This window comes from Myxocyprinus asiaticus, chromosome 11 (assembly GCF_019703515.2).
Source record: "Myxocyprinus asiaticus isolate MX2 ecotype Aquarium Trade chromosome 11, UBuf_Myxa_2, whole genome shotgun sequence".
Classification (NCBI taxonomy): Eukaryota; Metazoa; Chordata; class Actinopteri; order Cypriniformes; family Catostomidae; genus Myxocyprinus; species Myxocyprinus asiaticus.
The window spans coordinates 9,080,875-9,097,858 of record NC_059354.1 but is presented as its reverse complement, the minus strand read 5'-3'; the positions used below and the strand labels follow the sequence as shown (position 1 = coordinate 9,097,858).

General features: G+C 41.8%; 1 protein-coding gene across 2 annotated transcripts; it reads left to right on the top strand.

Annotated features, from left to right (window-relative positions):
* Positions 1–705: 705 nt before the first annotated feature.
* Positions 706–15,570, top strand: tmem37 (transmembrane protein 37). Of its 2 annotated transcripts, XM_051709846.1 has the most exons (3): positions 713–780; positions 8,081–9,512; positions 11,591–15,570. In XM_051709846.1, exon 3 carries the CDS (start codon positions 14,711–14,713, stop codon positions 15,320–15,322), a length of 612 nt encoding a protein of 203 aa, XP_051565806.1. In that variant the 5' UTR covers positions 713–780; positions 8,081–9,512; positions 11,591–14,710; the 3' UTR covers positions 15,323–15,570. The 2 variants fall into 2 exon arrangements, with proteins under 2 accessions (XP_051565805.1, XP_051565806.1); XM_051709845.1 differs by lacking the exon at positions 8,081–9,512 and having other exon boundaries at positions 706–780; positions 14,711–15,570.
* Positions 15,571–16,984: the final 1,414 nt, after the last annotated feature.

The window sequence follows — 16,984 nt, the reverse complement described above, 5'->3', positions numbered from 1 at the left end:
AAACAAAGTAGTGTTGAACTGCATTGACATGCTATTCATGTAGGTTATGGTGTCATTCTAGTCATTTTATATGTAATACTGACTAACTATTATCATTGGACCTAAATATGAACGTCATAAAAAATGTATATTAATTAATCCGTATCATTATGGTTTAAACATAAAATGTCAATAAACATACTAAACTACATTAATACAACTTGGGTATGTACAACGAGATACATAAGAGAATAAGTAACATTTATATGTTTACATATGTTGTAGATAGTAAGGCACACAGACAAATCTGACAATGGAAGTGAATATATGAGGGTAAGTTAAATAAGTGAGGCAGTATGTTTGTGGATGGCATACTCACATTTTCACCAAAGGGGAAAGGTAGATCCTAAAATTGCTAAAGGATTTAATGATTTTACTTTGTAATATACTTAAACATTTATTCCCACAGTGCAAGTATTCGGCACAACACCGGCTCTGTTTTGGGGGATACATTTTAAATTGTCTTGTCATGGCTCCTCGCCGTATTGCAGATGTCTTCTCGCATAATATCTGATAGTTCCCGAGTAGCCTACCTCCGTGACCGGATAACTAACTCGGATAGCCCGTAACCTGCCTTTCTTAAGAGCAAGACGGCGGGATTAAGGATTCAGCTACTTTTGTTCATCTGTTTCAGTTAATATTAACTAAAATGATACTGTACTTTCGACTGGCGGTGCCTTAGCTCGTCCGTCGTGCTTCTGTCGGCTGCTCAAGTTCAGTATGACCGTCATAAAAATCAGGGTAATGTATTTTAATTGTTTCATTTATGTGTATGTTTAATACGTGTATGTTTGTAAGTGGAATGATTCGTTTGCTTGGGATGACGGGCAAAAACGTAATGTTCTTGTAATAGTTCGATCGACTCGACTGACTCGAGGCTTGTCAATAACTGCACAAGTTGAGCACATTGACCAACAAAATACATTTAAAAAATGCATAAATAAAAAAATACAAGAGAGAGTTTGTCTATTTTGCAGAATAGAAAAACACATTTTAAAGATTTAATAGGAAACAGGGTGAATATGGGTAAAGTGGGATACTTTTACAAATTCTACTTTTCTCTGCACTTTTAAATATGATCCAAATACCATATGACCTGACATTATACCCTTTTGGAAAGCTTAGCATGGCTCTTACCTTAGTCAAAAGCAAGAAGTTAAGAAATACTAAATACTAGGAAGGAAAAACTTGAAGACCATCTTATGACCAAACCTACATTTACAAAACACTATATTTTTAGTCTGTAACCAGCATGGTTGCGTCCAGGACCTGTATTTAAATACAGTATACTTTAAGTATTTACCTTATTTCCAACATGGGCTTACATAAAGTTTAAACTATACACTGGTTAAATCAACTTATGTTAACTTTGTTGATTTAAGTTATATGAACAAATTAAAGTCGTTAATACTCCTTAAAATATCCATTAAATATTACTATAAAACATTTGTAAAGACTATTATAATTTTGCTTGCAACATTGCATAGGAGATTTATTTACACAGATTTATATACACAGATTTATATACATACACAGCACAACAAAAAACAGTTAATCAAAAATGGGGAAAATAGGCTACATTCATTTGTATTTTCATTTGTATGTACATGTAAATATGCTACATTATGCACTGCACTACAGTGCTAAAGTAATTAATAATGAATATTGCTTTGAAAGTTAACCATAAACTCAGAACCCCTTTTTAAATTGACTTGATATGCTGTCCCAGTTTCCCCAGTATCACCCTATCCCAAAGTGGACAGAGGAAAAACAATTCTACAGAAAATTTCTACAAATTATTTGGATTTACTTTCTACATTTATTGATACACTTTCAAATCACAAAAAATGACATGTATCATTTACAAACAGAAAGTCAGATTTTACTTTATAACCTTTAACTAGATTGATCTCAAATTTTGATGTCATTTTCCTTAACATTGTGACGAATGAGACAAAGGAGGTTGGTTTAGATCCATGAGCAGAAAGTCTTTAATACAGCACAATTCCAAAATCAAAATGCAATAAACAGGCACGATGATCAAAACAAAGGGTATCCAAAGATGTGGCAAACAAATCCAATAAACATAATCCAAAGAGCACAAAACGAGTAAACATGCAAAAGGTTACCCCCCAGAAAAATAAAAACCACAATGGTAAAGAATAAGAGTACATGCAGAACTGCAATCTACAACAAACAATACTTCACAATAAAAGGGCAAGCAGAGAGAGTTTATATAGGCTCAGTAGTAATCAAGTAAATGTAGAACAGGTGAGTGAAACTACGGCAGATAATTAAAACTCAGGCGACAATGACCTCTGGTTGTTAGATGTTGGCAGAGCAGGAGATCAGAATCAGAATCAGAATGAGAATGAGAATGAGAATGAGCTTTATTGCCACACAAGGAATTATTGAGATAAAGCAAGGACAAGGAATTTGTTATTGACAAGGAATTTGTCTTGGTGACAGAAGCTTCCAGTGTACAACCATACAAGGGGGGCAGGGGGGGGGCAGGGGTCAACCAATAATCCTCTAAGCAGTCTGAACTGTCCTTTGTAGTCTTCTGATATCTGATTTCGTAGCTGAACCAAACCAGACAGTTATTGAAGTGCAGAGGACAGACTCAGTGACTGCTGAGTAGAACTGTATCAGCAGAGCCTGTGGCAGGTTGAATTTCCTCAGCTGGTGAAGGAAGTACTGGGCCCTGTGCTGCCTCTCTCTCTTGACCCGTTGCAGTTTGCTTACCGCAACAACCGCTCCACTGATGATACCATTGCATCTACATTACACACTGCTCTCTCCCACCTGGAAAAAAAGAACACTTATGTGAGAATGCTGTTTGTAGACTACAGCTCAGCATTAAACACCATATTGCCCTCCAAGCTTGAAGAGAAACTCCAGGCTCTGGGCTTAAACAGCTCGCTGTGCAGCTGGATCCTGGACTTCCTGTCAAGCAGACGCCAAGTGGTTAGAATAGGCAGCAACATCTCCTCATCACTGACCCTCAACACTGGAGCCCCACAGGGCTGTGTTCTCAGCCCACTACTGTATTCCTTGTACACACATGACTGTGTGGCAACACATAGCTCCAATGCCAACATTAAGTTTGCTGATGACACGACGGTGGTAGGTCTGATCACTGACAATGATGAAACAGCCTACAGAGAGGAGGTGCACACTCTGACACACTTGTGTCAGGAGCACAACCTCTCCCTCAATGTCAGTAAGACAAAGGAGCTTGTGGTGGACTTCAGAAGAAAAGACAGAGAACACAGTCCAATCACCATCAATGGAGCACCAGTGGAGAGAGTCAGCAGCTTCAAGTTCCTGGGTGTCCACATCACTGAGGAACTCACATGGTCCATCCACACTGAAGTCGTTGTGAAGAAGGCTCATCAGCGCCTCTTCTTCCTGAGACGGCTGAGGAAGTTTGGAATGAACCGCCACATCCTCACACGGTTCTACACCTGCACTGTAAAGAGCATCCTGACTGGCTGCATCTCCGCCTGGTACAGCAATAGCACCACCCACAACCGCAAAGCACTGCAAAGGGTGGTGCGAACTGCCAGACACATCATCGGAGGTGAGCTTCCCTCCCTCCAGGAAATATATACAAGGCGGTGTGTGAAAAAAGCTCGGAGGATCATCAGAGACTCCAGCCACCCGAGCCATGGGCTGTTCTCACTGCTACCATCAGGTAGGCGGTATCGCAGCATCAGGACCCGCACCAGCCGACTCCATGACAGCTTCTTCCCCCAAGCAATCAGACTTCTGAACTCTTGATCTCCCACGATCAAAATACATCAGCACTGCACTTTATTACCCTTACTCTTATATCTCACACCAGACTGTCATAAATTATATTATTATTATATTATATTCTCTCCTAACAACTGACTATCAACCGACAGCCTGAATGTCAATACAGTACAATACTGTACATTCTATATATACTATATATACTTTTTTATATATTTTTATTTTTTATTTTTATTGAATAATGTGTATCTATATAGTGCGTATTGTATACTGTACAGTGTATGTTATTATTTGTATATTCTTGAGTGTAATTATGTGTATATCAGATGTTTAAATTGTGTTGTTAATTTGATGTTATTGTAAATTGGTATATGTCTCATCACTGTCACGACTGCTATGTTGATCGGAACTGCACCCAAGAATTTCACACACCATTGCACTTGTGTATATGGTTGTGTGACAATAAAGTGATTTGATTTGACTTGATTTTGATTTTGATTTTTCACAATGGAGTCAATGTGGGTCTCCCACTTCAGGTCCTGTGAGATGGTAGTGCCCAGGAACCTGAATGACTCCATTGCTGCCACAGTGCTGTTTAGAATGGTGAGGGGGGGTCAGTGTTGGGGTGTTCCTCCTAAAGTCCACAATCATCTCCACCATTTTGAGCATGTTAAGCTCAAGGTCGTTTTGACTGCATTAGACCGCCAGTTGTTTAACCTCCCTTCTGTATGCAGACTCATCGTTATCTCGGATGAGGCCGATGACAGTGGTGTCATCTGCAAACTTCAGGAGCTTGACAGATTGGTCCTTAGCGATGCAGTCATTGGTGTAGAGGGAGATCTGACAAACATTGCTTTCCTTTTGGTGGTTATGAAATGTTCTCTGCCACACATCTTGGTTTAACATCATCAACTATAGGATATAACGTGCATACTTCACAAAGATTAATTTAGTAATGATGTTTAATAAAAGTGTGAATCTTCACTGGCCTCTCACCATTCGAATAGATTACGATTCAAAGGGTAAAGATTTGATTATAAAAAGATTCTCGATGTATCACACTGCATCTTGTCCTCCACTTTCTTTTTTCAGTTTCTTCAAAATTTTATCTTTCTATTTTTCTTTAAGCTTTTTATTTAACAGCTGTTTTCAAAAGTCAGAACGAGTCACATTACATAAACTGGCCTTTTACATTCAGTATGAGCTGTGAACAAAACATGGAATATCCACAAGATTTAAATAAACAATTCTATATTTTAGAAGAGTATCACAATTTTTCTGTTTCTTTCTTTAATTATATATAATTCTATAAGACTGTTCTCATCCAGGGCGAGAACGCTGTGTGCGTTTGGCTGCCACTTCGCACCTGGACTATCGTTTGTTCTGTCTGTTTTTGTTTGTGCTTTATTTGGATTATTTCGTTTTTTGATTCCCCAACGTTTTCTGTTTTGGACTCTCTTGGATCCTGATATTTTGATGTTCCAGTTTTGTGTTGCCTGATGCTTGTTCGGCCATTGGCCTGCTTCGAGCTCTCTCCCCGCTTTGTTCTGCCACCTCTTTCGGCTCAGCTGATGGGTGAGTTAACACTCTCTGTGTCAGTTGCGCTGATCGTTTACTGTTTATGTTTGGTTGGGTTGCCTTCCTTTTGGTGAGCTGTATATTGATGATGTGATGGTTGGGGCTCTGGCTAACATGGTATTGCTGGTGGCCCACATTATATCTATCAGCGTAAATATGCCTTGGGCATTAGTGCTCATTCTGCTTTTATTTTGCTTCACTTTTGGTGACAAAACCAAAATGGAAATTGGATACTCACCATCTCAACTCAGGGCTTTAAACTGCCATCTGCGCCTTGATTCTGCTACATGAGTACTGTCAGACGCTTGGAATTACACATCATCCACGATATATACACCGCTCATCCAGAAGATCCCTGAACATTCACTGATCAATGCCTGCTGCTATCCCATGCATCTGGTCTAGCAACATGGCTCCACCTAAGTTTAAGCTCCCTTCTACTGGCTGCAGAACACGCCGATTGTTGATATATCTTAACAGCGATGACCAGCAGCATAATTTGATCAACCCTGATGTTTCATGTCACCACTTTGCTCTTCTGAATTTTTGTTCCATCTCTGATAAAGCCTCTTACCTCAATGAAATAATCACTGACTATAACCTTGATATGCTACTGCTCGTTAAACCTGGCAAGTACCCAATGATTATTTGCAGCTGAACCTTCTTATACCAAATTAATATAAACACCTGTCCAGACCGCAGCTACATGGCAAGGGGTGTGGCCTTGCTGTCATCTGTCGAAATGATTTGCGACTCGCCCAACTTGATTTCCACAACACAAATACATTTGAATATATGGTATTGAAGGCTGATTCTCACTGTCCTCTCACAATTATTCTACTATATCGTCCTCCTAAGGCTCAATCTGACTTTGTTTCTGAACTCAGTGAACTGTTGACTCTTGCCTGTGCTTCGTTATCTCGCGTCCTCCTGCTTGGTGACTTTAATATTCATGTGGATACAGTTTGCTCAAATTCATCTCAACTATTGTCTGTTTTTGACTGTTTTAATTTGACTCAACAGGTGTCTTTTTCTACTCATACTCATACTCATGGTCATATTCTTGATTTAATCTGTACATTTGGGTTTGATATTGCTTCAGTGTCTCCTTTTGACACTGGCATCTCTGATCATAAGCTTATTGAATTTAGTTTTAGTCTACCTGCTCAGAAAAAATGCAACAACAAATGATATCCTATCGTGACCTTAAATCTGTCGATGTCACATTATTTTCTGCTTCTATCGCTTCCTCTGCAATTTCTGATGTCTTGGTCTCCTGTCCTTCATTGATACTTTCTGTTATTTCTGAAATTTTGCATGAGCAAGTTCCTATTAAAACTAGGTCTGTTCCCTCCTCCCACACTTCCCCCTGGTATACACCTGCGATCCGGGCCTTAAAAGTCACTGGTAGACAGCTTGAGAGGCTTTATAGGAAAACAGGTCTTACTGTTCAACATCTAGCTCTCATTGAACACCTCAACGCATACAAAATTGCTCTGAACTCTGCACGGTCTAACTATGTCTCTACAAATATCAATAAAGCAAGCAATAGACCCAAGGTTTTGTTTGACATGATAAATAAGCTCACCCAACCTCCAGCTCATGATGTCCATCCATCTGATGAGCTTTGTTGTTCTTTCCTGAATTATTTCCAGGTAACAGTCGAATGCTGTCCGCCAGTGCTTTATAGATGAGGCTTCAGATTTTAGTTTTATGCCAGACCACTCTTGTCAATATTTGTCTAGTTTTACTCCTACAAACCCCTCCTCTATCAGTGACTTAATACTGAAGTCAAATTCTTCATCTTGCCGACTTGATCCTGCTCCTGCATCCCTCCTCAATCTCTGTCATTCTGTCATCTCTGCACCTATCTCACATTTCATAAACAGATCTGTAGCTTCTGCTTCTCTCCCTGTACCACTTAAAACTGCGGCAGTAACTCCAGTACTTAAAAAAACCTAACTTGGACACTACTGCTCTTTCTAATTTTCGCCCTATCTCTAACTTACCATTCATTTCAAAAATACTGGAAAGAGATGTTGCCTCCCAGTTACAATCTTTCCTTGTTCAAAATTATCTTTTTGACCCCTTTCAGTCTGGCTTTTGCCCACTTCACCGTACTGAAACCGCCCTTGTAAGGGTTGTCAATGACCTACTACTCACTGGTGACTATAATTCTCTCTCCATTCTTCTATTACTTGATCTCAGTTCTGCTTTTGATACTGTTTGCCATGAATTACTTCTCTCCCGCCTCTCAGATGTTGGTGTCACTGGTGCTGCTCTCTCCTGGCTTTCTTCATACCTCACGGATAGGCAGTTTTACATTTCAATGCAAAATTATCAACACCTACTGTTTCCCTGAAATTAGGTGTCCCTCAGGGATCGGTTCTTGGACCTCTACTATTCATTATATATATGTATATATTGCCTTTTGGTCAACTCATTCACCACCATGGTTTCAGTTACCACTGTTATGCTGATGACATTCAAATATGTACAGCTTGTAGATCTGCTCCCACTCTCCAGACTCCAGTCCACTATCAACATGTGTAAATTAAATAAAAAATTGGCTAAACTCCAACTTCCTAAAATTGAACATGGATGTGGCAGCGGGGGCATGGTCGAGCGCCCATCCGGAGAGAGAAAGCGGTAAGGGTGCTTACACCTGAGCTAAATTATATCTAATATCTGTTTCTAATTCCAGTGAACTTGGGGAGAGCGGCATATAAACAGCCACACCACCGCCAGAAGAGAGAGAGAGAGTCTGGCACGAGAGTCTCACGGTGAAACTACTGAGTTTGTGATGCTAAAGAGTTGTGATAAAGACTTTGTGATGATTAAGAGGCTGTGACTAGGAGCCTGTGACGCTAAAGAGTTTGTGAAGCTGAAGAAGTTACTGTGCCAGTTGTGACTGTGTTACCCCTAAGTTTGTGATTAAAAGCTCACCTGATACTTGAACCTTCCTGTCTCAGTGACCTCCTTCCCTCACACTGTTGCCGAAACCCAGGAATCGAATTACGCCCCATGGAGTCCTCCCAGGTGGCCAAGATCCTCCAGTCCCTCGCCAGCCTACATCAGTCCAACCAGCAATCCCTGCTTGAGCTACGCCAAGACCAGGAACGACGGTTTTTCGAGATCCTGCGAGCTCAAGCAGAGGACCGGCTCGCGATCCGGAGCCTCCTCAGCCAGGAGAGAGAGTAAGCGTGACCCCGGACCACCGCAGCCAACTGCCTTCCCCCACACTCCTGAAGATGGGCGCAGAGGATGATGCAGAGGCCTTCCTCGATTTATTTGAGAGGACCGTAGAGATGTGGGGCTGACCATGTGACCAGTGGGCGGCCAGGCTCCTCCCACTACTGTCCGGGGAAGCCCAGCTTGCGGCCCAACAGTTGCCAGTGGCTAATCTCCTGGCCTATGACGACCTAAAAAAGTCTATCCTGCAGTGGGTGGGTTGTAGCCTGGAACAGTATCGCCAACTTTTCTGGACCTTGATGCTGGGGAAGATCGACCGCCCGTTTGCCTTTTCCCAACGGCTCCGAGACGCTGGCTCCAAAATGGCTGCTGGCGGAGAATTAACCAAATTAAGAATTAATTCAAATTAAATTAATTAAATTAAAAATTAATTATTAATTAATTAATTAATTATTAATTAAAAATTAAATTAATTAATTAATTAATTGAATTGTGACGTCGGGGGAGTGATTGACAAGGTGGTACTGGAACAGCTGATTCATCGACTGCGCAGGGGACAGCAGAGTGTTTCCAGTGCCACCACCCAGCGTCCAGCTTGCGGAGGACCACTTGGTGGCATACCCGAGGGCAGAAGAGCCCTCCTCTTTCTCTCCTTCTCTACCCCCTCCCTCTGTGTGTTCCCCCCATCCCTCTCACTCTGCTCTCTCCCCAGAGCCCATTCCTGCCCCGCGGACACTGCCCCCTACCTCTACAGTGCCCCGTTGCTCTCCCCCTCAGGTGGAAGTGCCCGCCGACGCAGGTGTGGGTGTGGCGTCTGGGCCGGTCTGCTGGGGTCGTGGGGATCCAGGGCACTTCGGGGATCAATGCCTGGTGATGGAGCTGGGGTCCGGATTCCCGACACACCACAGGCTGCCCCCGACCGAGCCGGAGCATACCAGATACCGGTAAGAATCAAGGGGGTTACTTGCCAAGCATTGGTGGACACAGGTTGTAATCAAACCACGGTCCACCAATGCTTGGTTCAACGCGAGGCTTTGGACACCGCTAAAACGGTGAGGGTGAGGTGTGTGCATGGGGATATTCACAAATATCCTATGGTGACCCTGGTGATTAAATTTCAGGGAAAAAAAGAGTGGAGGCCGTGGTTAGTTCCCGCCTCACTCATCCGCTGATTTTGGGGACTAATTGGCCTGAATTCGGAAATGTATTAAAGGGAATATGCGCAGATGGGTCCTGCATGAAAGTGTGGAGATGTGAAGTGTGCGATGCTCTGGCAGGGGAGGCGGAGCCAGGGCCATCTTCGTCAGCTCCACGTCAAGATGACATGAGGGGGAGAGAGGCTGCTTCCCCTCCCATCCTCAGGGGATTTCCCGAATGGGATTTCCCTCTGGAGCAGTCACGAGATGAGACCCTCAAGCACGCCTTCGGCCAAGTGAGAGTAATTGATGGTCAACCACTCCGGCCAACTGTCACACTTTCATATCCCTATTTTACGATTATAAATGAGAGGTTGTATAGAGTGACGTAGGACACTCAAACAAAAGAAGATACAACCCAGCTCTTAATACCGCGGAGCCACCGGGAAATGCTATTCCAGGTGGCTCACTGTAATGCGATGGCGGGACACCTAGGGGAAAAAAGACACTGAACTGCTTAATAGCCTGTTTTTATTGGCCGGGCATTGGCGCCGATGTCCGCAGGTGGTGTGTGGCGTGCCGTGAATGTCAGCTGGTGAATCTACCAGCCACCCCATTGTGCCCCCTTACATTGATCGAGGTCCCCTTCGAGAGAATTGGCATGGACCTCATCTGGCCATTAGAGCGGTCAGCACGTGGACATCGCTTTGTATTAGTCCTAGTGGATTATGCAACGCGATATCCGGAAGCAGTGACTTTGCGCAGCATCTCAGCATGCAGTGTGGCGGAGGCACTTTTCAAAATAATCTCCCGGGTGGGGATTCCGAAAGAAATCCTCACCGACCAGGGCACAACTTTTATGTCACCGGCACTACATGAGCTTTATGAATTATTGAGCATTAAGGTGATACGCACCAGTGTCTACCACCCACAGACAGACGGCATGGTGGAGCGTTTTAATAAAACCTTTAAGAACATGATTCGTAAGTGGCACATGCAGCATCTGAGGGCGGTCCTGAGATCGCTGTGGCAGGCGGGACTCACAGCAAACCCCAAGAAATGCATGATTGGGTGGGTGGAGGTATGGTATCTGGAGTTCCACTTGGGTCATGGGCAGGTGTGTCCCCAAATTGACAAGACTGCGGTGATTGCGACCTGCCCACGACCCAAGACCAAAAAGGGGGTGAGACAGTTCCTGGGGCTGGCTGGCTATTACAGGAGGTTTGTACCTAATTATTCGGACGTCACCAGCCCACTGACTGATCTCACTAAAAAGGGGGCTCCAGACCCGGTCCAGTGAACGGAGCAGTTCCAACAGGTGTTCACGCAAATTAAAGCTGCACTTTGCAGGGGGCCGCTTTTGCATGCACCTAATTTCGCTCTCCCTTTCCTATTACAGACGGACGCTTCAGACAGAGGACTGGGGGCCATACTCTCGCAGGTGGTGGAGGGGGAGGAGCGCCTGGTGCAGTACATCAGCCGCAAGCTCTCCTTGGGGGAGACCAAGTACAGCACTGCGGAGAAGGAGTGTCCTCACCCTCCGCTACTACCTGCTGGGGTGGGCCTTCACCCTCTGCTTGGACCATGCCCCACTTCAATGGCTCCACCGCATGAAGGATACAATTCAAGATGGTCCACAGACCGGGGGAGCAGATGGCTATCGCCGACTTCCTTTCCAGAAATGGTGGTGGGTGGGGGGGGCGGGGGTTGGAGTGGAGTGGAGTGGAGTGGAGTGGTAGACAGGCCGGATGGCTCCCCGGCCTGAGTCGGACGGTGGGGGTATATGGCAGCAGGGGCATGGTCGAGCGCCCATCCGGAGAGAGAGAAAGAGTTAAGGGCGCTTACACCTGAGCTAAATTATGTCTAACACCTGTATCTAATTCCAGTGAGCTTGGGGAGAGCGGCATATAAACAGCCACACCACCGCCAGAAGAGAGAGAGAGAGTCTGGCACAAGAGTCTCACGGTGAAGCTAAAGAGTTGTGATAAAGACTTTGTGATGATTAAGAGGCTGTGACTAGGAGCCTGTGACGCTAAAGAGTTTGTGAAGCTGAAGAAGTTACTGCGCCAGTTGTGACTGTGTTACACCTAAGTTTAAAAGCTCACCTGAGACCTGAAAATTCCTGTCCCAGTGACCTCCTTCCCTCACAATGAATAAAACTGAGATAATTATTATTGGAACACCAACACTTACAAAAAAACATTTCTTATGACTTTGGTTGTGATATTGATGGCACTTTCATTAAACCATCCAATACTGAAAAAAATGTAGGTATCATCTTTGATCCCTCCCTCACTTTTGAAGCTCATATTAAATCTGTATTTAAAATTGTCTTCTTTTACCTTTGCCACATTGTTGGCCTTCGTCCCTTTATCAGTCTCAAAGATGCCGAAACACTGGTTCATGCATTTATATTCTCACATCTTGACTATTGCAGTGCCGTCTTCACTGGTTTACCTGCTAACTCTATTGCTAAGTTGCAATATATTCACAATTCTGCTGCTAGAATTCTTACACATACTAAGTGCTCAGCTCATATTACTCCATTCCTGTTTGAACTTCACTGGTTACCAGTTTTGTTTCACATCAAATATAAACTAATCCTGCTTACATTTAAATCACTTCATGGTCTGGCACCTCACTATCTTAGTGAATTGCTTCTCCCCTACAACCTGATCCGCTCGCTTAGGTCCGGACTCCTTTCTGTCCCTAGATCTTGCCTCTCTACTATGGGTGGCAGGACATTCAGCGTAGTAGCACCCAATATATGGAATTCACTCCCCCTGACTCTTCTCAGCATCTTTTCTATATCTGAGTTTAACTCTCAACTTAAAACTTTTTTGTTTTCTCAGTGTTATTTAGCTTAATGTGTTATGTATTCACTCTCAATGACTGTGCTATTTGAACTGTGTTTTCGTGACTGTTCTTTGTTTGTATATTATTGTGTTACTATTGTAAAGTGTCCTTGAGCTCTGGAAAGGTGCTATATAAATTAAACATATTATTATATATAATTAAACACTACTAAATGATTAACAACGCTAATCATTTAATAGATTAATTTTAAATAATAATTAAATACTATGCCATGCCTATTAATTTTTATTTTTAACCACAACTGGAAGTTGCTGGTCCAGAATGAAAGATACTGTATATCTGCTTCTATGAGTGTGCAGCTGTCAGGTTCTCCTCTCCTCACCTGCACAGGTGAATGTAAAGCAGTTTAAATAGCATGGTTGTTGCTTCAGATATTTATCAAGCATCTCGTATGCACTGTTCCATCTGTTTTCTCTGCGAGTAGAAAATCGCAATCACTACGATGAATTTCAAGCCTTTATCATCAGGTGTGCGCATTGTCCTGACAAGCAAGTGACCGGCAAAAAGCAAAAGCCAATGAAATGGAGAGCATGCAAGAGTAGAGAAAGGCATCAGCAAAGATAAAAAAAAGAAAAAAGAATGAAATGAAACATCACCCATGTCTCACGAACTGCTGCCTCATAATTATTTTCAGCTGTGTTTTCCCCATTCTGTGCAAATCAGTGCAGTAATGGGCGCAAGCTCGTCTTTAATGCAGGGGCTGGGCAAGAAGGGTGGCACCTTAAAAATAAGCTTTGCCACCCCACTTGCCACCCCAGCTCGGACCCCGCTCGCATCCTGGAAACGATGCGCAATGGCTTAACCCGTCCGTGTCGCGCATGGTTCATAACAAGTTTAGACGCAATTACTGGATGCCACCCCTTACTCGACTCTTGCCACCCCTTTGCCACCCCTGGTAAAAATTATTTCATGTTGTTTGTTGGTATGTTATCATGAATAAACTCTCCTGTTGCTATAAGCGTGGGTTTGTGAAAGAATTTTGGGATCATAGTTTCATTCTGGCACAAATGGTCATGTGTTTGATAGTCTGCAAACAGTTGTGTTTGTGCACTTGACTTTAATGTATGCGCTTAATGCCTGTCTTTGTTTCTATATATGTCTCTGGCGCTCGCCACTGCACTGCCGTGGTATAAACTGAACACCGAATCGATTCTGATTCCTTTGAGAATCGATTCAGAAAGAATCACGATGCATTGCTGAAAAGCCATGGGAGCTAAGAAGACATCAAATTCAAAACACTGAATTTCAAACTAAATAAATGGCAAAAAAACAAGTTGGGAGCTCTTCAAGTTTAAGTGCAGTGTTCGAATTGAGGGGGGTTTGGGGGGTCCCGGACCCCCATAACATTTAAGGGACCAAATAGGCCAAAATAATGTAATCTTTCATCAAAGATCAGACTCGTTTAATCAAAACTAGAATACTAGAAACATAAAAAGTGTTTGTGTGACACGACATTGTGCATTTTCTGTTCCAGTTTTCATAATCCAAATTAAATCTTTTAGATCTGAAAAGTCTAAATGAGTGCACAACGCATAGTTTTCTGAAGAAACTTACAGATGGTGACTGAGTAACACTGGCAGATTGGATCCTCATTTTCACCTCACAGTAATGGTAAAACACACATATTATTTTTGGTACACCTAAATTACCAACGTCAAATCATCTATTCTCTTAAATCTATTCTCTGGGGTTGGACTCATTTGAATACAGTTTAAGTGCTCTAGATACCAAGAATGTTGTACTTTGTGGTTAAATTGTACTTGTTTGACAACACCAGAGTAAATTATTTTCACAGTTCCTGCTGCTACAGCATACATATGGGTCACAGTACAAAGCCAACATTACCAGATGAATGTTCAATGTATTCGCTACTCACCTGCATACCAAAAGAACAAACTTTAGTAATGGTCGAAGTCAGTTCTTAAGTATAACCAGTACATACTCTTAAAGTATGCAAATTCAGATGCAGCTCAAGAATGATCTGTCAACTCAAAAGAAAATGAACTCTATCTTTGACCATCTGCTGTCATTATTCATGAGGGACCAAAAGAAAGGGGTTACAACCCCATCTTTCATGCTGCTATAGATTTGCTCCAGATATCTGATTTTACTTCTCTCTCTGTTTCTAGATGGGATCGGTTCCACAGGGGAAGTCCACTCCTCTTTTTCTAGACTTATTTTGCCACAGTCTTATTATCCTGTGCACATCTCTGTCTGTTGTTTTGTCATCTGTCGCTGTTTGTGATGGTCACTGGCTGCTAGCCGGCCACCACATGTTTGGCCTGTGGTATTTTTGTTCGCTAGAGAAGCAGCAGAGTTCTGAGTCGGGGTACCATGGCTTTAAAGCTTCCTTTAACTGCACGAGACATCTGAAAGAAGCAGGAGTGGAAGATTTAGGCATGGGGCTGGCAGTTTGTCGTTTGGTGACTACACTGGCTGTGGTCAGTGCCGTATTTGGACTGGAGTTGCTTGTGATGTCACAGGCGAGTGAAGGGCGGAACTCTAGTCGATGCTGGACTCTGGGGGCATGGCTTGTGCTACTGGCGGGTGTAATGGCTGTGGGAGGTATCGCAACCTTTGTACTCTGGTTGGGGACATTTGCTACACTCTTTGGCTTCACTCTCACATTCTGGTGCCAGTTCACGGCTACCTTCCTCTTCTTCCTCAATGGAATGGCAGCACGACAAATACGGCATATTGCACCAGTGTGGTCTTTTAGTGGAAATCCTGACAAACTGTAGATATCAGTTCTTCACTAACAATAAACCCTCTGGATTTTTTAACCTGCATTAGACATGTTTCCTCTTGAGCAGCTCTGACCTGTTGAAAATAATCTGCATGCTTCTGGATACTGATTTTTAAAGTTTGTCAGATTTAGGTATTAAGAATAACTCTCATTTCCCAATTAATGTTTTGACAAATCTTTGTTTGGTTGTATTTTATTTATTGTTTAATCATAATATTTGCAATAAATAATTTTGTTAAATAATGCTTTCACAGATTGTTTTATTTTTGTGTCATTAACTTTTATTTTCATTTAATGTATTGAAGTTGTGCATTAATCCTAGTTGAGATCATTTCCAATATTCATCTGTAAATAAATATGATGAACTCAAGAGATGTCTTTTACAGTTAATTTGATAAAGAGGTCTCTATTGCTTTTACATTAATTAAATAAATGGATCTCTAAAATGTTTGTTTTTGATTATTTGTTTACTGGTAAAAGAAACACAAATGATGTCATGGATCAATATTTACTGAGAAATCCATTATTTTGTAGAGGGGGATCAAAACCATATACCACAGAGTCTTAAAATGAAGATACAAAAAGGAAAATTTGTTCTGAACCAGAATTATTTATATTAAAGGAACAGTTCACCCCAAAATTAAAATTCTCTCATCATTTACTCACCCCCATGCCATCCCAGGTATGTATGACTTTCTTTCTTCTGCAGAACACAAATGAAGATTTTTTAGAAGAATGTTTCAGCTCTGTAAGTCCATACAATGCAAGTGAATGCATTCCAAAATTCTGAAGCTACAAAATGCACAAAGGCGTCATAAAAGTAGTCCATAAGATTCCAGTGGTTAAATCCATGTCTTCTGAAGCAATATGATGGGTGTGGGTGAGAAACAGTTCAGTATTTAAGTCCTTTTTCTTTTGTTTTTGGTGATTTGCTTATCGCCACTTATTGGGCAGGGTGAAGTAAAAACTGACTTGATCTTGAAACTATGTTTCTCACCTTTGGCATATAATGCAACAAGTGGTGCTAATGTTAAATGCTTTTAATAGTAGACTTGCCTATCTCTGTGTAAAAGTAAAATGATGATGCTGACACTTTTCTAATGTTTTTTTTAATTTTATTTTATTTTTTTTTTTATCTGTAGTTTTGCTCCAAAGTCACAGGCAAAGATTGTCATTTTGACCCCCATCAACAAAGAAAAGGATTACTAAATATTGATCCATGGCATTTCATATTTTGGCTTTAATCATCCTTTCTGTTTATTTATTTATTTTTTTTAGAAAAAGTTTTAACAAAATTCAGAATTTCAGAAGGGTATGTTTCTAAAATGTAGTTGATTTGACATGGAATAACACTAATAATTCATTTTTATGCATTACATAACAAAATGACACAGGATAATAAGTGGATATTAGGTGTTGCACAAAGTATCATCATTATTATCTCAAGCTATGTTTCCACATGGCCAAACAAGGACATGCAAGAATACAGATAGTAGTAGCACATATTGTGCCCTCATTAACTATAGTGTTGTTTTGCCATATATAATAATTTAGTTTCATCACATCCAGGCACTTTTAATGACCAACATGGATTGAACAGATTCAGCCCAGTGGTGCTTTACACACAAGAATTACAACCATCAATAAAAGGAAATGA

Excerpts from the sequence above, each read along its gene's own strand:
- tmem37 (XM_051709845.1), top strand. The coding sequence starts at position 760 with ATGACCGTCATAAAAATCAGG. Across the intron at positions 781-14,710 it reads TGACCGTCATAAAAATCAGG|ATGGGATCGGTTCCACAGGG; the intron begins GTAATGTATTTT and ends CTCTGTTTCTAG.